This window comes from Pelophylax lessonae, assembly GCF_965119305.1.
Source record: "Pelophylax lessonae genome assembly, chromosome: 3".
NCBI lineage: Eukaryota > Metazoa > Chordata > Amphibia > Anura > Ranidae > Pelophylax > Pelophylax lessonae.
In genome coordinates this window covers 483643859-483669166 of record NC_138770.1, presented here as the reverse complement: position 1 = coordinate 483669166, position 25308 = coordinate 483643859, and the positions used below count along the sequence as shown (strand labels likewise).

Genomic DNA, 25308 nt, shown 5'->3' with positions numbered 1-25308 from the left:
CTCCCCCATACACTACAATCCCCTTCCCTCCATACACTACAATACCCTCCTTCCCCCCACACTACAATCCCCTCCCTCCCTCCACACTACAATCCCCTTCCTTCCCCATACAATACAATCCCCTTCCCTCCATACATTACAATCCCCTCCCCCATACACTACAATCCCCTCCCCCATACACTACAATCCTCCTCCCCCCATACACTACAATCCCCTCTCTCCCCCCACACTACAATCCTCTCCCTCCCTCCCCCCACACTACAATCCCCTCCCTTCCCCATACACTACAATACCCTCCCTCCCACTCACGCTTCAATCCCCTCTCTCCCCCATACACTGTAGAACCCCTCCCCCATACACTATAATCCCCTCTGTCCCCCCCATACACTACAATCCCCTCCCTCCCCCCCCCATACACTACAATCCTCTCCCTCCCCCCCACACTACAATCCCCTCCCTTCCCCAACACACTCTGTCTTGGCCACCTGCGGCACAATTTTGGGGTCTCCAGCACCTTTGGTTCACCCGTGACAGCAATTTTCCCGGGAGGGAGGTGGTGGTGGTGTATTTGGGTGTCTTTTCCTATTAAATGATCCACTGTTCTGTGTGTGTCAGGAGCTCCCCTCCTCTCTGATTTCCTGCCCTCACATCTCCCCTCCCCCACACCAATCTCCAACCTGACATTTATCGTTCAATCCCCCATACACTACAATCCCCTCCCTCCCCCATACACTACAATCCCCTCCCTCCCCCATACACTACAATCCCCTCCCTCCCCCATACACTACAATCCCCTCCCTCCCTAATACACTACAATCCCCTCCCCCCATACACTATAATCCCCTCTACCCCCCCCACACTACAATCCCCTCCCTTCCCCAACACACTCTGTCTTGGCCACCTGCGGCACAATTTTGGGGTCTCCAGCACCTTTGGTTCGCCCGTGACAGCAATTTTCCCGGGAGGGAGATGGTGGTGGTGTATTTGGGTGTCTTTTCCTATTAAATGATCCACTGTTCTGTGTGTGTCAGGAGCTCCCCTCCTCTCTGATTTCCTGCCCTCACATCTCCCCTCCCCCACACCAATCTCCAACCTGACATTTATCGTTCAATCCCCCCATACACTACAATCCCCTCCCACCATACACTACAATCCCCTCCCTCCCCCATACACTACAATCCCCTCCCTCCCCCATACACTACAATCCCCTCCCTCCCCCCACACACTACAATCCCCTCCCTCCCCCCACACACTACAATCCCCTCCCACCCCCCACACTACAATCCTCTCCCTCCCTCCCCCCCACTACAATCCCCTCCCTCCCCCCCCCCCCCGCTACAATACCCTCCCTCTCATGCTTCAATCCCCTCTCTCCCTCGTACACTGTAGAACCCCTCCCCCATACACTATAATCTCCCCCCCCCCCATACACTACAATCCCCTCTGTCCCCCCATACACTACAATCACCCCATACACTACAATCCCCTCCCTCCCCCCCATACACTACAATCCTCTCCCTCCCCCCCACACTACAATCCCCTCCCTTCCCCAAAACACTACAATCCCCTCCCTATACACTACAATCCCCTCCCTTCCCCAACACACTACAATCCCCTCCCTTCCCCAACACACTACAATCCCCTCCCCCCACGCTACAATCCTCACCCTCCCCATACACTGTAGAGCCCCACCCCCATACACTATAATAACCCCCCATTCACTACAATCCCCTCCATCCCCCCATACACTACAATCCCCTCCCTCCCCCCACACTACAATCCCCTCCCTCCCCCCACACTACAATCCTCACCCTCCCCATACACTGTAGAGCCCCACCCCCATACACTATAATAACCCCCCATACACTACAATCCCCTCCATCCCCCCATACACTACAATCCCCTCCCTCCCCCCACACTACAATCCCCTCCCTCCCCCCACACTACAATCCCCTCCCCCCCACTACAATCCCCCCCACACTACAATCCCCACCCTCCCCATACACTACAATCCCCTCCCTTCCCCAACACACTACAATCCCCTCCCTCCCCCATACACTGTAGAGACCATCCCCCCATGCGCTGCAGAACCCCTCCCCCATACACTATAATCTCCCCCCATACACTACAATCCCCTCCCTCCCCCATAGACTACAGTCCCCTCTCCCCCCCCCACACACTACAGTCCCCTCTCTCCCACCCCCCCCCCCACACACTACAATCCCCTCCCTCCCCCACACACTACAATCCCCTCCCTCCCCCCCACACTACAATCCCCTCCCTCCTCCAACACTACAATCCCCTCCCTCCCCCAACACTACAATCCCCTCCCTTTCCAAACACTACAATCCCCTCCCTTCCCAAACACTACAATCCCCTCCCTTCCCAAACACACTACAATCACCTCCCCCCCCAACACACTACAATCACCTCCCCCCCCAACACACTACAATCCCCTCCCTCCCCCCACTACAATCCCCTCCCTCTCCCCACCCACGCTTCAATCCCCTCCCTCCCCCATACACTGTAGAACCCATGCCCCCATGCACTGTAGAACCCCTCCCCCATACACTATAATCTCCCCCCCATACACTACAATCCCCTCTGTCCCCCCATACACTACAATCCCCTCCCTTCCCAAACACACTACAATCCCCTCCCTCCAACACTACAATCCCCTCCCTTTCCCATACACTACACATATTATATATATATATATAGCTCCTTCTGTTCTAAGTATACTAAATAATCTATACATATAAAGTACAAGTGTCTCTGCGTCCAGTCCCTGTGTGCGTGGGATTGCGCTACTGCGCATGTGCCCCACGGACAGCCGTTGGGACTTGGAGCGCAGAGACTTCGGGCAGTCGGGCAAAACTGTTGGAAGCGGTTGGTGTGCGCAGGCGCACGGCGGGTGCGCGCTCGCGTGGACTTACTGCTAAGTCTGTTTTTACAAATGTTTGACCACATATGTTCTAGCGTCCGTTAATTTAACGGGCTTAATGTCTAGTAGGCTATAAACGGTCATCTATGCCTGAAAAAAGAATAGCCTGTGATTGTTCATAATATAGTGGCAATCTCGACGCCCTCATTAAGGCCACCAGGCGAAAGTGGATCCACTGAATAAATCCAATATGTCTCCCTGACACATAGTTTCTTATAACGTTCAGCTGCTGTAAGGGTTTTTGGTATCGGTTCAATTACCCACACAGTAAGACCTGTAGTAGATGAGGTGAGTCTCAGCAAAGTGCCGAGGAACACTCCGCTTATCTTTGCCAAGTGCTATAGAGCGACTATGTTCTCCAAAACATTGGCGAATTGGACGGATGGTGCGGCCCACATAAACCAGCCCACGTGGACAGGATAGGCCATATACAACAAAATCTGATGAGCAGTTAAAAAATTCACCCAAATTAAAACTTTTTCCTTTCGTTTGGAAGGAGGTTTGGCCGTGTTGAACAAATGAACACATTTTGCATAAAAGTTTGCGACATTGGAACATTCCTTTCAGGGGAATGAGAATTGGTACAAAAGTAGTCAGAGTGATTGATTTAATTTTACTAGGGGCCACTTTATTTTTCAAATTTAGGGCCTTTCGATAAGTCACCCTGGGTCTTTCCGGTATTATGGTTTTTAGGTTGGGGTCTTTCCGTAAGATGTTCCAGTGTCTAGCCAGAATTTTTTCCATTTTTGTTATGTTGAAAATGGTAAGTGGTGGTAAATCTAAGAGTCTGATTTGATATGGGTTGACTCTTTTTTGGTGGTTTTTTACCTTTATACATCTCCAAAGCTTCATTGACCAAGGATTGTGGATAAGCTTTGTCTAGGAATTTGTTTTTCATGACAGTACCTGGTCAATATAGTCTGACTCCAAGGTACAATTGTGATTGAGTCGACAAAACTGTCCATTGGGAATATTCGTAATCCATTTTGAAAAATGACAGCTTTCGAAATGGAGAAGGGAGTAGCCAGCTGTCGGTTTGGTGTAAATTTCTTGCACAGATTTTTTTCTCCAAGATGATACAGCTCCAGATCCAAAAAGGCCAATGAATCAGTACCTGATACTGAGGTAAAAGAGAGCCCATACGTGTTCAGGTTACAATGACGGACAAAATCGTCAATGAGATCTAAGGATCCATCCCATATGACGATGTCGTCTATGTACCTGCCAAAAAACACGATATTGGCCAAAAAGGGATTGCATTTCCATATGTGGTTGTGTTCCCAGTACCCCATTGCCAAATTGGCATATGAGGGCGCAAAATTCGCGCCCATTGCGGTGCCCTGAAGTTGTAGATAGAATTGTCTGTCAAATTTGAAATAATGAGTCAAAAGGAAGGCAGTGGCCTCTAGAATGAAGGCTGACTGTCTGGCATTGGTCAGTGGGTCCTGGGCGAGAAAAAATTCCAACGCCCTCAGTCCAAATTCATGGGGGGTGGAGGTGTATTAATAATTCACGTCCAGGGAGAGCCAAGTATATGAAGTCTCCCAAGAGTAGGGGGCAAGAAGTTCTAACAGATGCTGACTGTCTCTGACTGAAGTTGATGTACTAATAGTTGTAGGTACTGGTCAATAAACTGGCTAAACCCGGACGTAATACTTTCCATGGCCGCCACGATAGGCCTACCCGGAGGGTTGGAAAGCCTCTTCTGGACTTTGGGCAGATGGTAGAAGGTGTGGAGTAGAATTCTCTACGTAAGAATTTGGCCTCTGTCTTGTTGATAATTCCATTATCAAGTGTAGACTTGATGAGTTTGTCAGCTTCTAAAGAGAACTCCGTAATGGGATCCTTAGACAGTTTTTTGTATATAGTAGAATCTGACAATAATCTATTGGCTTCTGCCACATACTCGGTGCGGTCTTGTAATACAATGCCGCCACCTTTATCGGCAGATTTGATGATAAGGTTGGTGTTTTTAGTAAGCTTGAGAAGTGCTTGATGTTCTTGTTGAGATAGATTGTGTTTATGGGGTTTAATGGATGTGGGGTGTTTACATAACTTTTCGAATTCGGCAAAAACAACCCTATAAAAGCTTTCTAAATACGAGCCTTTCGCGTGAGCTGGAAAAAATGTCGATTGTGGTCTAAGGGAGGAGTGTACTTCTGGTGGGGAGGTCGCTAGATGTTGGGTAAAAAGATTTAGTGATTCATCCTCAGGAGAAAAAAAAAAAGAGTCTAAAATATCTATAAGGTCACCTTCATATTCAAAAATAGGAGAGGAATGAATGGGGGGTGAACCCACGGTGGAAGTACTGGATTTTTTATTATGATCTTTCATCTGGAAATATCTTTTCAGAGTAAGGTTTCTGATGTACCTATTAAGATCTTTGAAAAGTATAAAGGGGTTAGGTTTATTGGTAGGAGCAAAGTTTAAACCCCGGCTGAGTAATGAGGTTTCTACTTCTGAAAGTACATGTGAGGAAAGATTGTAGATCTTTACAGTTTGCGAGACATCCTCTTTTTCGTGCTTTCTTTTGAGACGAAGAAGGGAGCGAGGAGGACTGCCCACTAAAAAATGAGGGTCATCAGAGTTGGTAGAGCCAGGGTGATACTGTTCTACAGAAACCTGGCCTATGGTGAGAAGAGTATTGGACCTCACAGAAACATTGTGATTAACAAGGATGTGCGATGTGGGCGGCGCCGTGCGCTCCGGACACGGATGGCCCCGATTGGTCCACAGCACGCCCAGGGGCGGATACTTTCCTCTCTCTGCGCATGCGCCGGTGTTTTTTTTATGGTGGACGAACTCTTTCAGAGTGCGCGCCGCCATTGAATACATCCCAGCAGACATCAAGGTAAAGTTAGCAGGCAGACACTAATGCTCTTCGCCGTTTGGTGCTTGGCCTTTTTGCTTTGATTGTTTTCTCCTTTTGCTATGTCAGCACTATGAGGTACTCTCCACACTTAGGCTTTCATACTCAGCACCGCTTGGGCCCCCTTTTTTTTTTTCTTCTTCCTTTTTCTTTTTGCCTTTTCATTTTTCTTTATCTTGCTCCCTCCCTCTTTCTTTGTATTCTTCCCTCTTTTCTTCACTCTCAACTTTCTTACCTTGTGGTAACTGGGGATAACTTTTTGGCCTGTGTGATATGCATTTTGATATCCATCATCTACATCACCTTCTTGGGGGTTTTTTTTAGATCTTTGGCTCCCCTACCTTTTACATTTCTTCTTTCTTGACTCAGTGCATACTCAATTTACTGAGTATCATGTATCTGCCATGGATTTTCTCCGCAGTGTCTTTAGCAACTCAGCTACTCCCGTATGACATCAAGCTATACTTCCCTGGACCATAACAGGTTTAAACACACAATACAGTACGTATTTTTGAATTTGATAGCAATTCACTACAGGGATACTCTGCTTTTACACCTATTATATTCTTTCCTTGCATTGTTATATACTTTTCTTCTCCATTTAGACGTCCTCTCTTGGATCCATCACTGGGATCCTTGTGGGAATTTTTGCTTGGGCGTGGCCATTCCTGCTGTGCAACGACATTGTGCTGTTTTTACAGCCTTGATTGTTTTCCTTATCCTGCTGTAGTACCGTACACTTTTTTCCGGCAAAGAGATATTTGACTTTGTCAGGAGCACAGGAGTCTTTTTTGGATGCAGGTTCATATCTGCCGGTTTTAAATATTTGTGGCCTCACTCATCACTGACTATTTTATGTGGTACGTATTCAGATATATATTCTTCTCATTGTGAACAAATATGCTAAGGTTATAAGCCATGTCACAGTAAACACTTTGTAAATTTTGCAAATCTTGTTATACATGTTAACCACTTTACCACCGGAGGATTTTGCTGTCTTCCGTCCAGACCACTTTTTGTGCTTCGGCACTGTGCGATTTTAACTGACAATTGTGCGGTCATGCAATGTGGTACCCAAACGAAATTTACGTCCTTTTTTTCCCACAAACAGAGCTTTCTTTTGGTGGTATTTGATCACCTCTGCGCTTTTTATTTTTTGCGATATTAATAAAAAAAGAGCGAAAATTTTGCAAAAAAATGACATTTTCAACTTTGTCTTTTAAAAAATATCCAATATACTCAATTTATGTCTTTTTTTGGCCAAAATATATTTAGCTACATGTCTTTGACAAAAAAAATTCAATGAGCGTATTTTTATTGGTTTGCGCAAAAGTTATAGCGTCTACAAACTATGGTGTAAATACTGAAATTTTACGCAACTTTAATTTCTGACTGCCTATCTCAATTCATGAAGTGCTAAAATGGCAGGGCAGTACAAGACCCCCCCCAAATTACCACTTTTTGGAAAGTAGACATCCTAAGGAATGTTCTGAGAGGCATGTTGAGCTCATTGAATATTTAATTTTTTTGTCACGGGTGTTTGAAAAATGACTAAAAAAAAAAATTTTTTTTTTAACACAAAGTTGTCACTAAAAGATAAATTTCTCACACATGCCATGGGTATATGTGTAATTACACCCCAAAATATATTCTGCTGCTTCTCCTGAGTACAGGGATACCACATATGTGAGACTTTTTGGGAGCCTAGCTGTGTACGGGACCCCGAAAATCAATCTCCATCTTTAGGTTTTCTAATGGCGTAAATTTTTGATTTTACTTCTCACTACCCATCACAGTTTCGGAGGCCCTGAAATTTCAAGATAGCACAAAACCCCCCAAATGACCCCATTTTGCAAAGTAGACACCCCAAGCTATTTGCTGAGAGGCATGGTGAGTCCATGGAATATTTTATATTTTGCCACAAGTTCCGGGAAATATATTATTATTATTATTTTTTTTGTTTTTTTACACAAAGTTGTCACTAAATGATATATTGGTCACACATGCCATGGGTATATGTGAAATGACACCCCAAAATACATTCTGCTGCTTCTCCTGAGTACAGGGATACCACATGTGTGAGACTTTTTTGCAGTCTAGCCGAGTACAGGTCCTCGAAAGCCAACCCCCACTTTCAGGCTTTCCAAATTGTTGATTTCACTCCTGACTACCTATCACAGTTTCGGAGGCCATGAAATGCCAAGAAAGCACAACCCCCCCCCCAAATGACCCCTTTTCGGAAAGTAGACACCCTAAGCTATTTGCAGAGAGGCATGTTGAGTGTTTTGCAGATCTCACTTTTTGTCACAAAGTTTTGGAAATTGAAAAAAAGAGGAAAAAAAATGCATTTTCCTGTTTTGTCTTCATTTTCCAAAAAAAATGAGAGATGCAAAATACTCACCATGCCTCTCAGCAAATAGATTGGAGTATCCACTTTGCAAAATTGGGTCATTTGGGGGGGTTTTGTGCCATTTTGGCATTTCATGGCCTTCAAAAGTGTGATAGGTAGTAAGGAGTGAGATCAACAATTTACGCCCTTAGAAAGCCAGAAGGTGCGGATTGGTTTTCCGGGTCCTGTATGCGGCTAGACTGACAAAAAGTCTCACACATGGGGTATCCCTGTACTCAGGAGAAGCAGCAGAATGTATTTTGGGGTGTCATTTCACATATACCCATGGCATGCGTGAGCAATATATTATTTAGTGACAACTTTGTGTAAAAAAAACAAAAAAAAAAAAAACAAATTGTCATTTTCCTGAAACTTAGGGCAAAATATAAAATACTCCATGGACTCAATATGCCTCTCAGCAAATAGCTTTGGGTGTCTACTTTCCAAAAAGGGGTCATTTGGGGGGTGTTTGAACAGTCCTGGCATTTTATGCTCAATTTTAGCAACACATCACCCACTCTTCTAACCACTTGAAAACCAAGCCTTTTCTGTGAGTTTTTGTTTACATGAAAAAATATTTTTTTTTCACAAGAAAATTACTTTGAACCCCCAAACATTATATATTTTTTTAAAGCAGAGGCCCTACAGAACAAAATGGTGGATGTTGCAATTTTTTTTGTTACACGGTATTTGCGCACACATTTTTCAAACGCAATTTTTGCGTAAAAAAACACTTTTTTTATATTTAATGCAAAAATACACTATATAATTCCAAATTGTTTGGTAAAATTTAAAAGATGATCTTATGCCGAGTTCAGACACCTAACATGACATACTTTAAAAATTGCGCACGCCCGTGCCGCGGCAACAAACTACGTACGGTTTTAAAAGCCTTTAAAAGTCTTTACAGGTTACCACTTTGGACTTACAGAGGAGGTCTACCGCAAGAATTACTGCCCTCGACCTGGCGTTCGCGGCGATACCTCACATGCATGCTGAAATTGCGGTTTACATATGACAGTAGACCAACGCTTGTGCTCGCATTTGCGCACAAGCACGGGGGGACAGGGGGGCTTGATTTTTTTTTTTTTTTTTTCTTTTTTTTTTTTAATTTGCTTTCTTATGTTATTTTGACACCTTTTCTTTCATTTTTTTTTTCTTTAATCATTTTTATTGTTATCACTGTGAATTTAAATTTCCTCTACGATAGCAATCTGTAGTGACAGGTACTCTTTTTTAAAAAAATTGGGGTCTTTTAGACTCTAGATCTTTCCTCTGACCTTAACGCATCTGACCATACCAAAATTGGTGTGATAAAATACTTTCCCAATTTCCCAATGGCGCTGTTTATTTCTGGCGAAACAGAAGTCATGAAATGCTCGTAGCCTCCTGCATCTTAGGCCATAGAGATGATTGGAGCCATTCTCATCTCCAATCAGCTCTATGGTTAGATAATTGAACCACCGGCTGCACTCTCGGGTTAACCGGTGGGACAGGAGAGCCCGAGAAAAACCGTGGAAGGCAACGGAAGGCGGCAGGAGGGGGGGGGGGGGGGGGAGTCCCCTCCCACTGCATGTAAAAGCAGTCTAGCGGCCAATTATCCGCTAGGATTGCTTTTACATGCAAGCCGACCGCTTGCTGTAAAAAACGATACCAAGATGATGCCTAAATCTGCAGGCATCATCCTGGTATAACCACTCAAAGTCCAGCAACGTACCAGTACATTGCTGGTCTTTGTTTGGCATATAGGTTTTGTTTTTTTCATGCAGCCTGTGGGCTGAACGAAAAAAAAAGAGAACCTATCAGAAATCAGCACAGGAATAATGCGTAGTATTACTCATCATTAACCGCCCAAACAACCACCCACTGAATTTAATGATGGGTATACACGACACTATCCACGTATACCAAAATAGGATTTTTAACTCCAGTGCTGAAATCAGAAAATCACCACAGCTGCTATCAGCAAAGGTATCCATATATGCTGAGCGCAAACGCTGTTTGTGTCAGAATATATAAAATCAATGCGTGGTAGCCGACGAGTACCTGCAACAGAAACAGGTCACAAAAGAATGAAAAAAAAAGTACATTAATAAAAAGTACATTAGGAAGAGTAGGACATATAAAATGACTGACACAACAAAAATTTTTGGATTCTCATCATTAACCGCCCAAACAACCACCCACTGAATTTAATGATGGGTATACACGGCGCTATCCACGTATACCAAAATAAGATTTTAACTGCAGTGCTGAAATCAGAAAATCACCACAGCTGCTATCAGCAAAGGTATCCATATATGCTGAGCGCAAACACTGTTTGTGTCAGAATATATAAAATCAATGCGTGGTAGCCGACAAGTACCTGCAAGAGAAACAGGTCACAAAAGAATGAAAAACATACAAAGGACATTAAAAGTACATAGGAAGTGCAGAAGAACATAAAAAATGACTGAGACGACAACTATTTTTGGCTTTTATATTTTTTTTTTTTTTCTTCAAACGTCGAGTTCCAGGTTCGGGTCTCTCAAAATGACGATAGCCATCGAACATCTTTTGAGACCCTGTGTAAATGTGCCCTAAACTGTGCCGTGCTGTACCCTACGCTAATAATCCACTAGTGTGTGGTAGCGACGGAAACAGTCACCGTGGCAAAGACCAGGTCGGTCAGGACAGTCGGGACAATAATTCCGGGTGTCACGCCTAAATCCGCGCTTGCTGCAGACACGGCATCTTTTTTGGGGGTATCGTTTGGTAGGGTTACTCGGGAGGTATTGCGGAAAATGCCTCTCATGCAGCCGCCTCACTGCATCTGGTTGGGGAAGTTGGGCAGGAGCACCAGCTGAATACAGAAGGGCTCTGATTATCTCTTCTTGGAATTGAAAGAAGGATAATGTTCCAGCAGACGCTTTGTATAAGACAAAAGCGTTGTAAACAGCCAATTGAAATAGGTATACAGACACTTTTTTGTACCAGCGTCTGGCCTTACGGGCAATTAAGTACGGTCCCATCATCTGGTCGTTGAAGTCCACCCCTCCCATTTTACGGTTATAGTCGTGGACACAGAGGGGTTTCTCAACAACACCACCGGTGACCGTAGTAATTTGGACTGCCGTGTCTGGGTGAATGGAGGACAGCACGTAAACATTTCTTTTGTCCCTCCACTTCACTGCAAGCAATTCATCGCACCTCAAGCAGGCTCTCTCCCCCGAGCTCAGTGGGGCATTTACTAGCCGTTGGGGGAAGCCCCGGCGATTAGATCGCACGGTGCCACAAGCGCCAATTTGCAATTGATAGAGGTGTCTAAAAAGTGGCACGCTTGAATAGAAATTGTCCACGTACAAGTGGTACCCCTTTCCGAATAAGGGTGACACCAAGTCCCAAACTATCTTGCCGCTGCTCCCTATGTAGCCTGGGCAGTCGGGGGGCTCCACAGTGCTATCTTTTCCCTCATAGACACGGAAATTAACTGTATAGCCTGTGGCCCTGTCACAAAGCTTATACAACTTGACCCCGTATCTGGCACGCTTGCTGGGGAGGTACTGTTTGATAGCAAGGCGACCAGTAAACTTAATCAGGGACTCGTCAACGCAGACATCTTGTTGGGGGGTAAACAAGGCTGCGAACCGCTGATTGAAGTGGTCTATGAGGGGCCGAATTTTGTGGAGCCGATCATATTCAGGGTCTCCCCGAGGACGACAGAGTTCATTGTCGTTGAAATGCATGAACCGAAATATTTGTTCGTATCGAGTCCTGGACATAGCAGCAGAGAACACGTACATTTGATGAATTGCGTCAGTGGACCAATATAACCGCAATTCATTCTTTCTTGTAATGCCCGTGTTGAAGGAAAGGCCCAGATAGGTTTTAAACTACTGAATCGTAATAGGATTCCAGGCGAATGGTCTGGCAAGGGGTGAATTTGGGTTGGCGGCGATGAATTGTTGAGCGTACAAATTTGATTGGTCCACAATAGATCTGAAAAGATCTTCAGTGAAAAACAGCTCAAAAAAGTTTATGGGATTAAAACCAGCTGTTTCCACTTGGATTCCGGGTTGGGCGGTGAATGGGGGAAGTACTGGCGCTGTGGAATCTGTGGGCTGCCAATTAGGATATGCCAGCGCTTCAGGGAGGACACTATGGGCCTGTCTTCGGATACGCGGTGGCTGCGGGCCACTACTCGTGCTAGCCACCGCACCAGCTTCAACTGCACTCAGGTGACTCGCCACGTCACCAGGTGATACTGCAGTGCTGGTTGAAGGTCCAGGGTGTACTAGGCCGCTCGTGCTTGCCAGTTCACGAGAAGTGTGAGCGGCACAAGTACTGGCACTCTGCTGCATACGAGAAACCCCCAGTTCTTGCAAGTCAATAACTCCAGAATGGGGTCGGGTACGCCTGACCCTAGCAGGGACCCCTCTGTCGGAGCTATCTGTCAGGGAGCCGCTGCTGTCATCTGGTTCGTATATTGACCCCGATTCTGCCGGTGAGGCTTCCCCATCGCTCTCACTTGACATGGTCATTATACTGTATATAGCATCATCACTGAACGAACGTTTTGTCATTTTGGTAGCTAAATTTACCCGTACAGTGATGCGACTACTAGGTAATAAAAGCACCTGGTTGTCGAGGACTATTTGGTCGCTACAAAGAAAAACTGCTAGTGCTAACAGAGATCAGGCCTGACTCTGCTAACGCAGCGGTTTTGTGTGATGTGTTTTTTGGAAGTGTCAGTAATCTATTGATTACTACACTTGCCTGGGTAAGGTGGTCTGGGCAAGGGGGCTAAACGCAGGTGCTAGCAGGAATCAGTGCTGATTGTGCAAACACTGCGTTTGGGGAACACTAAATTATGATGACGCTAGTATATTTCTGATCAGATCAGATATTGATCTGTTCAAACACTATACTAGTAACGGTGGTGTGTGTGTGTTAGTGTACTTGACTCTAACTGACGCTAAGTAACGGTGGTGTAGTGGGACCCTGACGCTAACTAGCTAGCCTAAGTTGTGTCACCCGTGACGCTAATACAGTGATCGGTAATCACTGTATATAGTGAACACTGTGACAGGGAAGTGAAGGGGTTAAACTGGGGGAGATCAAGGGGTTAAACCTTTATAGAGGATAGATGGCGGGTGGCCTAAACCTATTCGGGCCTAGCGCAAGCGCAAATTAGGGTCACAAGTGACACTAAATACAGTGATCAGTAGTTATCTGATATACTGTATATATTAGTGCACTGTTTTATATGGAGTGAAGGGGTTAACTGGGGAAGATCAAGGGGTTAAAAGTTTATTAGGGAATAGGTGGCGGGTGCCCTAACCCTATCTGGGCTTAGCGCAAATTAGGGTCACTAGTGACACTAAATACAGTGATCAGTATTTACCTATATACTGTATTTAGTGCACAGAGTAATAGGTAGTGAAGGGGTTAACTGGGGCTGATCAAGGGGTTAAAACTTTATTAGGGGATAGGTGGCGGGTACCCTAACCCTATTTGGGCCTAACGCAGGCGCAAACTACGCTCACAAGTGACACTTATACAGTGATCAGTAAAATATCTGTATACCACTGTATATAGTGTTCACTGTGAGGGGTTTTGGGGGTGATCAGGGGGTGATCAGAGGTGATGAAGGGGTTAAATGTACCTATGTGAGGTGTGTCAGTGTAGTGTTGGTGGAAACTCACGTTTTTACTGTGTCTCTGTCTCTCTCCTGGAACCGAAAGGACTCCAGAAGGGACAGTGACATCACTTCCCCTGTCTGTGTTTACATTACACAGACAGGGGACAGATTGCCATTGGTGGGGACCGATCTCCAGACACTGACCAAAAATCATTGGTCAGTATCTGGTGATTGATCGGTTCCCTACCGAATGCCATCGGTATCGGGACCCGTGGCGCGCGGGAGCGCGCTCTGGGAGCCGAGATCGCGCATGACGTTAATACTACGTGGCTGGACGGTATCGTGCCGCCCTGCCGCAGTAGTATTACCGCGCGGTCGGCAAGTGGTTAAAGACAAATTTCTATGTACATGTTGCTGACAGTTTATTTAGATTTGTCACTGATTGTTACTTTTCGTACCCTTAGTCTGAGATTTATTCCCACTTGACCGTTGAAAAAGGCGACTGTCCGAAAAAACGTCTGGTCGTCTTTGGAACTCTAAGCCACCTTCAGTCCAAGTGACGTAACACATGGCTACATGTTCTTTTAAAGCGTTTGTATTCCTTTTGGTTTAATTTTCATATACTCTTTTGTACAACATTAATAAATTGATTAAATTCTATTTACTACTCAAGGTTTGGTTATTGCTCATAAAGTTCCATATTCAAGGGGAATTTTCTTTTTCACCATTTTGTAGCGGTAGTTTGTTACACATAGCTAGCTGGTACATCCCAATATAGCTAGTGTCATATACCCATCTTTTATTATTTAATATTACTACACATATTTTATATATATTAATATTGGTGTATTACTTTTCTAACTCTGTTACAGTAGATGGCAAAGCTGGATTTTAATCTAGCTATAATATTGTGACTTTTGATATAATGAGTATCAGCCTATCTACATATCCGCCTTTGTTGGTTCATCTGCAATCCCCCCCGCCATTCAATTTAAATGAACACCATTGTCATTTTCTACTCTATTTGCCTTGAATGGGTGCGGCTGCCCCTCCCCCAGGCAGCACGCACGCTTGGAAACGCGTTGCATGCAGATGACGTCATCCTCGTTCGACTAGCTACCAAGCCTCGCTGTCAGCAAATACATCAAGCCTACTTCCTGGTTTTCATCCCGCCGTACAAGCCGGCCACGGCGAGGGGATCTCGGCTCCAGCAGGATGGATGCCTAGGACCGGATGATGTTCACTCCTCCACACTGGAACCTTGTTTATGGGCATGAATATATGCTTACAAATGTGAGTGTATAATTTTATTAAACTTGTTATAAAAAAGTCTACACTTAGAGGCACCTCTGTCTGTCTTTGTTTTTAGCTTGGTCAGTTAGACAGCCAGCTCCGTCAGCCACGAGTAGGCCACAAGCTGTCGTCTCATTTTTTGGCCACGTTGATCCAGCCACGTGAGGCGACCCGTCGGCATACGCCAGTTAGCTTGGGCAAATGCCGGTCAGCTTGGCCAGGTACCCGGACAGCCTGATCTGGCCGCGTGAGGCGCGCACCCTTTGGCAGTACCGTCCGTTGATCTCAGTCAGCTTGGTCAGGCACTCAGTCAGCCACGAGTAGGCCGCAAAGTCGTGGACTAAATTTTCGGCCCAATCCAGACATGTGAGGCACAGACCCGTGGATGAAGAAACATTTGCTCCCCCCCAAGCCTATAACCACCGCAGGGAGCCCAAAGGACATCCCTGCCCCAATAACCCCCAGGGGGCCGGGAACTTGTTCAAAGACCCCCGTGTGCGATCCGAGCAGCCCGGTCAGGAACAACCGCATCCCCCCCCCCCCCCTTACTGAAGCAAGTGGCAAAGCCAGCTCTTACCTAAGTCCGGGAGGGGGGGGCGTGGGGGTAGATTGGGGCGAAAAAAACCATGTGACTGTTTGAGGGGCTGGGAGAATTGGAAGGGAACCTGGGGTCCAACCATCCCAAGGAGGGCCCACGTCCACCCCAATTGGGTGGGCGCTACTCAAGACTAACTCTACACTCGGGGTGGGGGTGACGCTGCAACTCTGGGCGAACCAGGCCACGTGCGTCCCGGCGAGGTGTTTTTACTGGCGGGCCAGCCCCCGTCCATTGGGGCTCTGTCATGGCGAGGCCTAGCACAGGGCTATAACCTGCACACGCTGGCTGGACTGGTAGACCTTAAAGATCTAGGATATCCAGTCCAAAACCCAGCACGACTGTTATGTGCAGTTCTCTCAGGAACATAACTAGCTAAAAAAAAATTAAAATTTTTAACAAAAGGTTCCCTTTAAAATAAAGACAAGCTAGGACCGAAGTCCAAGCCGGACTAAACTAGGCAGAAATAAACTGAATCCTATAGTGAGTGGGTGTATGCCTTCAGGGACTGGAGTTTTCCTGCCTAGTGTCCTAAACTCCTGTAGGGGGCAGCATAACCCATTGGTTAAGAAGAATATGGAGCTGCATCTGCCAACGAACGATCGAGAAAGATAAATTAAAACCCCTGTTAGATTTAAATTATGTCCAAACAATCGGGTGGACAGATTACTGGGTGGGGCTGGGGAAGACCCAGCTGTCATGGTACACGTGGGTACCAATCATGACATAGGCAGAGGAAGATGGAGAGTCCTAAACGATTTCAGGGACTTAGGCGCTAAGTTGAGGACCAGGACCTCCAAGGTAGTATTTTCAGAAATACTACCTGTACCTAGAGCCACACCAGAGAGGCAGCGGGAGATTAGGGAAGTTAACAAGTGGCTGAGGAGCTGGTGTAGTAAGGAGGGTTTTGGGTTCCTGGAGAACTGGGCCGACTTCTCAGTCGGCCACCAGCTCTACGGTAGTGCCGGATTGCACCTAAATGGGGAAGGTGCAGCCGTACTGGGTGAGAAGATGGCCGAAAAGTTAGAGGGGCTTTTAAAACTAGGTGATGGGGGGGGGGGGGGGGGGTACAGTGGAAAGCAAGATTCAGAGGGCACAAATGGGGACATTAGCGATAGGGTGTTCAGAGCTCCTAAACCCAGGGTGGGTATGGGGAAAAAAAAAATCACAAGAGCAGCCTGAAAACAACATCGAACGAGGATATAGGCAACCGGTCAAAATTACGAGGTTTATATACCAATGCCAGAAGCCTGGCCAACAAGATGGGAGAGCTGGATCTACTAATGTTTGAGGAGGAATTAGATTTTGTGGGGATAACTGAGACTTGGTTCGACAGCTCTCATGATTGGATGGTGACCATTCAGGGGTATTCCCTTTATCGCAGGGATAGAGAAGATAAAAAAGGGGGAGGGGTATGTCTGTACATTAAGAACAGTGTACAGGAAAATAGGAGGGATGATAATAATGGAGCTATGGACAAGGCAGAATCCCTATGGGTTGAACTTAAAAGGGAAGGCACTATGGGGGAGGTAATATTGGGCGTATGCTATAGGCCCCCCAACCAGAGGGAGGAAGGGGAGGCGGTCCTCCTTTTACAGATAGGAATGGCAGCAAGGAGGGGTAATGTCATAATGGGGGACTTTAATTATCCAGATATAGACTGGGCAGAAGGGACAGCGCACTCAGCCAAGGCTTGGCAGTTCCTAAATGTTCTGCATGACAATTTTATGGGTCAGATGGTGAACGCACCGACAAGAAACATTGCGGTACTTGACCTACTGATTACCAACAATACAGACCTAATCAAGGATATAGAAATACGGGGCAACTTAGGAGACAGTGACCATAGGTCAATTAGTTTCAGTATTAATCATAGTAATAGGAAACACAAGGGTAATACAGTGGGTACGGAAAGTATTCAGACCCCCTTAAATTTTTCACTCTGTTATATTGCAGCCATTTGCAGCCAGTTCATTCTTCTTCCTCATGAATGTACACATAGCACCCCATACTGACAGAAAAACACAGAATTGTTGACATTGTTGCGGATTTATTAAAAAAGAAAAACTGAAATATCACATGGTCCTAAGTATTCAGACCCTTTGCTGTGACACTCATATTTAACTCAGGTGCTTTCCATTTCTTCTGATCATCCTTGAGATGGTTCTACACCTTCATTTGAGTCCAGCTGTGTTTGATTATACTGATTGGACTTGATTAGGAAAGCCACACACCTGTCTATATAAGACCTTCCAGATCACAATGCATGTCAGAGCAAATGAGAATCATGAGGTCAAAGGAACTGCCTGAAGAGCTCAGAGACAGAATTGTGGCAAGGCACAGATCTGGCCAAGGTTACAAAAATATTTCTGCTGCATTTAAGGTTCCTAAGAGCACAGTGGCCTCCATAATCCTCAAATGGAAGACGTTTGGGACGACCAGAACCCTTCCTAGAGCTGGCCGTCTGGCCAAACTGAGCTATCGGGGGAGAAGAGCCTTTGTGAGAGAGGTAAAGAAGAACCCAAAGATCACTGTGGCTGAGCTCCAGAGATGCAGTCAGGAGATGGGAGAAAGTTGTAGAAAGTCAACCATCACTGCAGCCCTCCACCAGTCGGGGCTTTATGGCAGAGTGGCCCGACGGAAGCCTCTCCTCAGTGTAAGACACATGAAAGCCTGCATGGAGTTTGCTAAAAAAACACCTGAAGGACTCCAAGATGGTGAGAAATAAGATTCTCTGGTCTGATGAGACCAAAATAGAACTTTTTTGGCCTTAATTCTAAGCGGTATGTGTGGAGAAAACCAGGCACTGCTCATCACCTGTCCAATACAGTCCCAACAGTGAAGCATGGTGGTGGCAGCATCATGCTGTGGGTGTGTTTTTTAGCTGCAGGGACAGGACGACTGGTTGCAATCGAGGGAAAGATGAATGCGGCCAAGTACAGGGATATCCTGGACAAAAACCTTCTCCAGAGTGCTCTGGACCTCAGACTGGGCCGAAGGTTTACCTTCCAACAAGACAATGACCCTAAGCACACAGCTAAAATAACGAAGGAGTGGCTTCACAACAACTCCGTGACTGTTCTTGAATGGCCCAGCCAGAGCCCTGACTTAAACCCAATTGAGCATCTCTGGAGAGACCTAAAAATGGCTGTCCACCAACGTTTACCATCCAACCTGAGAACTGGAGAGGATCTGCAAGGAGGAATGGCAGAGGATCCCCAAATCCAGGTGTGAAAGACTTGTTGCATCTTTCCCAAAAAGACTCCTGGCTGTATTAGATAAAAAGGGGGCTTCTACTAAATACTGAGCAAAGGGTCTGAATACTTAGGACCATGTGATATTTCAGTTTTTCTTTAATAAATCTGCAACAATGTCAACAATTCTGTGTTTTTCTGTCAGTATGGGGTGCTATGTGTACATTCATGAGGAAGAAGAATGAACCTAAATGATTTTAGCAAATGGCTGCAATATAACAAAGAGTGAAAAATTTAAGGGGGTCTGAATACTTTCCGTACCCACTGTATAAGAACACTGTATAAGAACACTGAATTTAAAAAGCCAATTTCCCCAAACTGCGCTCTCTGCTAGAAAATATCAAATGGGATAGAACCCTGGCAACAAAGAACACGGAGGAAAAATGGGAGTGCTTAAAGAGCATACTAAAAAAAGGGATTGGCCAGTGCATTCCAAAGGGAAACAAATTTAAAAGAGCAAAACTAAACCCTAGGTGGCTAAACTCCAACATAAAAATGCATATTAATACTAAAGAAAAGGCCTTCAAAAAATACAAAACTGAGGGGTCATTGGCAGCATACAAGCATTACAAAGAGTGTAATAAGAAATGTAAAGACGAAATCAAGGCGGCTAAAATAGAACACGAGAGACATATAGCGGAAGAGAGTAAAAAGAACCCCAAAAAATTAAGTATATAAACGGTAAGAAAGCGAGGCCAGAACACATTGGCCCCATAAAAGACAACAAAGGGAATATGGCCACAGAGGACAGAGGAATGGCAGAAGCATTAAATAATTTCTTCTCTTCAGTCTTCACAGAAGAATCGGGGGGCTACACTAACAAAACTGGTAAGGCTAATCATCTAAATAATACACCTCAGGAAGTACCACCATGGCTAACAGAAGATAGACTTAGAACTAAACTAGAGAAACTTAAATAAATCACCAGGACCGGATGGCTTGCACCCGAGGGTTCTTAAAGAGCTCAGCCAGGTGATTGCCAGACCATTATTTTTGATCTTTAGGGATAGTCTACAGACGAGTATGGTGCCAGCTGATTCGAAAAAAGCCAACGTGGTACCAATATTAAAAAAAAGGGCCGAGATATATTCCGGGTAACTAACTATAGGCCGGTCAGCCTAACATCAGTAGTCGGCAAGATTTTGGAGGGGATGTTAAGGGACCACATACAAGACTTTAGTAATGAAAACCGTATTAGTAGTAATCACCATGGATTCATGAAAAATCGTTCTTGCCAAACCAATCTATTAACCTTCTACGATGAAGTGAGTAGCCATCTAGATAAAGGTAAGCCTGTGGATGTGGTGTATCTGGACTTTACAAAGGCCTTTGACACCGTTCCCCACAAACGCTTACTGTTCAAACTAAGGAAGGTAGGTATGGACCATAAGGTGAGTACCTGGATAGAGAACTGGCTCCAGGGGAGAGTTCGGATTGGGCGGGTGTGGAAAGTGGGGTCCCCCAAGGTTCTGTCCTGGGGCCAATCCTGTTTAACTTATTCATAAATGATCTAGAGGAGGGGATATCCAGCACAATCTCAGTATTTGCGGACGATACTAAACTAAGCATGCCAATATCTTCTATGCAGGATGTGGAAACCTTACAAGAGGATGTGAACAAAATAATGGGGTGGGAAACTACATGGCAGATGAGGTTTAATGTTGAAAAATGTAAAATAATGCACCTGGGCATCAGTAATGCGAAAGCAAGCTACTCTCTGGGGGGGGAAACCTCTGGGTGAGTCTAGGATGGAAAAGGACCTGGGGGTACTGGTAGACAACAGGCTTGGCAGTCGCATGCAATGCCAAGCCGCTGCAAGCAAAGCGAACAGAATACTGGGATTTATATAAAAGGGGATTCACTTCAGAAATAAAGAGATTATTCTCCCTCTCTACAAGACTCTGGTCCGGCCACATCTGCAGTATGCTGTCCAGTTCTGGGCACCGGTCCTCAGGAAGGATGTGCTGGAACTGGAGAGAGTCCAGAGAAGGGCAACAAAAATAATTAGGGGAATGGAGGACATCAGCTATGAGGAAAGACTACAAGCACTGAACTTCTTCTCTCTGGAGAAGAGACGATTGAGGGGGGATATGATAATGTACAAATACTGTACTGGCGACCCTAGCATAAAGAACAAACTTTTCAGAGAAAGGGAATACAAAAAGACACGTGGCCACTCACTAAAACTTGAGGAAAAACGGTTTAAGCTAAAAATACGTAAGGGGTTCTTTACTGTCAGAGCAGTGGGGATGTGGAATTCTCTTCCACAAGCAGTCGTATCAGCAGGGAGCATTGATAGTTTCAAAAAACTATTAGATGGGCACCTTAAAGACCACAACATGCAGGGGTATACAATGTATGGTTAACCGCAAACACACACACACACACACACACACCATAGGTTGAACTGGATGGACTGATGTCTTTTTTTCAACCTCACAAACTATGTAATAATTCCCCTTATGTTAATGTCCCCTATGGGCAGATCACCTCATCTCCACATGAAGTAAAGAAAACTGCCTTCCACAGGAATAACCGTGATATAAATTTCACAGAAACGCTGATCTTTTTCACAATCCAAAAGCAGCTGTTGGCCTTCAGGAATTAATCTCCCACCTATAAAATGGCCCAAGTTGAGCTTTCGAGAATCTGGCAGGGCTTGACAAATTTGCTTGTAATCTAGGAGCTAGATATTTTTTTTGTTTTAACAAAGATTTACAACGGCAATCTTTGCCTATCCCCATTGAGCAGGCTGATGACAGGTCCGTGTCCACTCCACTAGGCAAAAATAGGAATATCGGACCACCATCCGTCAGATTTTGGCGGACGTGATCAGAGCTGATGGCGGTTGGTGTCAGCAGACGTGTCCACTGGCATCCGCCACTCTATAGAGGAGACTGGAGGGTCCTATCAGGCGGACAGGGTGCGCAAAACTGAAGAGAATGAAATGGAATAAAAAAGAAAGTGGTTTCCATCTTTGTGGGGATGTAAATGGAACTAAAGCCATTCCAACCAGCTGCCCCACACTCCCAGTCCACTCATTGTTAAGCAAAGGACGCCAGATAAAGCCCGCAACACCTTCAACCTCTTCCCTCTTGGGAAGAAGATGTCGGAGGTAAGCGAGCAGTGAGAGCAGGCAGAAAAGCCTTCAGCACCATCAGTGACTACTTGTTGAGGGCGCCAGTTCCCTGGCCAATGTAAGCATCTCACTCCAACAGACCGCAAAGCCGCAGCCTAAATTACCAGACAGCCCGTCATTTTAGTGGGGCCAAGACACCTGCCACAGTGTAGCCAAAGCGCCAGGCCACTAATTTTAGTTGCCAATGTGACCTGTGGCCTGGGGTTTGTCAAGCCCTGGAATCTTATTTCAAAACGTGCCTCATTATTTTGGCATTGACCTAGAAATTAGCAAAATGTAATATTTACTTACTAATATTTCTGAAGTCTGGTCTTTCAACAGATGGTGAAACAGACAATGTCTTGTTTGTTGGACCCATAGCGCCTGCTACATATCTTTTAATTCCTGCAATAAAAGAAAAAAAAAAAAAACACATAATTCTCTGCTGGACTTAGTCTTCAAAAGGTGGCAAATTGTACCATTCTCTATAAACAAGCCTATTTTTATCTCCATGACCAATGCTATGTTCTATGGAAAAAACCCATCTCAGTCTGGCAAGGGTAATTGGGCATTGCAAAATAAAACAAACAACCTGCATTCCTCTGGGAAAAAAAAAATCTGACACTTGATTTTAACAAAAGATTAACAACTAACAATATATTGGAGAAGGTCACTATTCCTATACTGAATGGCAAGCGTCATGTCTGGAGGAAACCAGGCACTGCTCATCATTTGGCCAATACTACCCCTACAGTGAAGCATGGTGGTGGCAGCATCATACTGTGGCGATATTTTTCAGCGGCAGGAACTGGGACACTAGTCCGGATCGGGGGAAAGCTGAATGCAGCAACGTAAAGAGACATCCTTGATGAAAACCTGCTCCGGAGCTCAGACTGGGGCGAAAGTTAACCTTCCAAGAGGACAGCGACCCTAAGCACACAGCCAAGATAAAGGAGTGGCTACAGGACAACTGCAAATGTCCTTGAGTGGCCTAGCCAGATCCAAGACTTTAACCTGACTGAACATCTCTGGAGAGATCAGAAAACAGCTGTCCGACGCTCCCCATTAAACCTTATAGAGCTTGAGAGGTCCTGCAAAAAAGAATGCAAAAAACTACCCAACAAACAAAAACAAGGTTTTTGTAAGACCTTACCGTAAAACCTTTTTCTCTAAAGTCCATTGACAGATGCAGCCTCCATCTTCATTAGCCATTGGGTTATGCTGCCCCCTGCAAGAGTAGTTCTAGGCAGGAAAAAATTAAATCTCCACGCCCACGGGGCTGTCCCCACAGGCATAATCCACACACACTCTGCTCAGCAAACCAGTTTAGTTTTAAGCAGTGAAGAGGAGACAAAAAACCATCCCCATTATCAGAGGGACGGGTGCTGCGTCTGTCAATGGACTTCAGAGAAAAATATTTTACGGTAAGATCTTACAAAAATCTTGTTTTCTCTATCGTCCATTGACAGACGCAGCCTCCATCTTCATTAGCCACTGGGACGTCCCAAAGCAGTGTAGGTATGAGGGGTGGGAAAAACGCAACCAGATAGTAATGTAAACTCCAAAGGCTACTTAGCCAACTGGGTAACATGAAACTCAACCAAAACAGGAGCTCACCCAGGCGAAAAAAAAACCCTGAGAAACAAAACATTCTCTTACGAAAACGCAGCCTGCAAAACCTTGCGGCCAAAAGACGCATTCGAAGATGCCAATAAATCTATCTTGTAGAATTTTGCAAACGTATGCACTGACGACCAGGTTGCTGCCTTACATACTTGAGTGACAGGCCTGATGGCGAAAAACCCCAGGAGGCACTCAGCACCCTAGTAGAATGCGCTTTACAGGGAAAGCCGGAACCTGACCCTTTAATGAACAAGCCTGAATGACCATCTGCTTAATCCATCTGGATATAGTCTCAGCAGACGCAGCCAAACCCTTACGAGATCCCTTAGTAAGGACAGATAGCGAATCTGATTATCGAAAGGACTCATGACTGACAGGTAAACCCTGATTGCCTGAACCACATCCAGAGAATGCAATGCCATTTCCTTGGGATGCTTTGGCTGAGGACAGGGTGAAGGCAAAACAATGTCTTCATTCAAATGGAAATCAGACACCACTTTAGGAAGAAAAAACGGATTAGGTTGAAGAACCACTTTATCGCTGTAGACGACCAAATAGGGCGGCCAGGAAAGCGCCGCCAACTCAGACACTCTGCGAGCAGAAGTAATAGCAACCCAAAAGGCAACCTTCTGAGACAAGGAAAGCAGAGAAATGTTTCTAATATTCTCAAAAGCAGGCTTTTGAAGGACAGACAAAACCAAATTCAGATCCCACGGAGGAAATGGGGATTTTCTCAGAGGAGCCAGATGACGCACCCATTGAATAAAAGGTGCAAATTAAGGTATTCACAGCCAATGGACCTTGGAAAAACAACAAGGCCAAAACCTGGCCCTTTTATCATCGTGCCCAAGGCCAGCCTTTGCTGGACTCCTTTCTGCAAGAAAGCCAAGACCCTCCCAACCGAAAACAAGCGAGGGTGCAAATATTTATTGCGATTCACACCATGAAATGTATCATTTCCACATACAATGATAAATCTTCCTGGAAGTCGCTTTTCTAGCCCTCAACAGAGTAGGAATCACAGACTCAGAGACCTCTGTCTTTCAGTACCTGGCTTTCAACAGCCATGCAGTTAAAGCCAGCGACCGTAAAGCAGGATGGAAGACCGGCCCCTGGGACAGCAGGTCCTCCCTCAGAGGCAGCGGCAAGGGAGGCTCGACGACCAACTTTACCAGGTCTGTGTACCAAGACCAAACAAGGCCAGTTTGGGGCCACCAGAATCACTGGAACATTTTCCACCGCCAGCCGGCGGAGAAACCTCGACAGCTGTATTGGGGGAAAGGCATAAATCAGCCGATACTGGCTCCACAAAAGCCACCAACGTGTCTGCCATAGGGTCCCGAGTCCTGACCACAAACCCTTGCACCTTCTTGTTGAGACAAGATGCAAAGAGGTCAACCTCAGGAATGCCCCAACGGACACACAGGAGAGGAAACCCCTCCAGATGAAGGGAACATTCCCCTTGATCCAGAGCCTGGCGACTCCGGTAATCCGCCTGCCAATTATCCACTCCCGGAATGTGAACTGCAGAGAGCAGGAACCTGTTCCTTGGCCCATGTTAAAATATCGGCCACCTCCTGGGCCACCCGGGCACTCTTGGTGC

The 25308-nt window shown here is 45.7% G+C and overlaps 1 protein-coding gene across 1 annotated transcript in view; it reads right to left on the bottom strand.

Annotated features, from left to right (window-relative positions):
- MTR (5-methyltetrahydrofolate-homocysteine methyltransferase) overlaps positions 1 to 25308 on the bottom strand; it is a 1642758-nt gene that overhangs the window by 1532285 nt on the left and 85165 nt on the right. The window contains exon 5 of the mRNA XM_082249226.1: positions 22395 to 22487. Within this exon, the coding sequence (XP_082105352.1) occupies positions 22395 to 22487 (93 nt within the window). The remainder of the gene's footprint in view (positions 1 to 22394; positions 22488 to 25308) is intronic.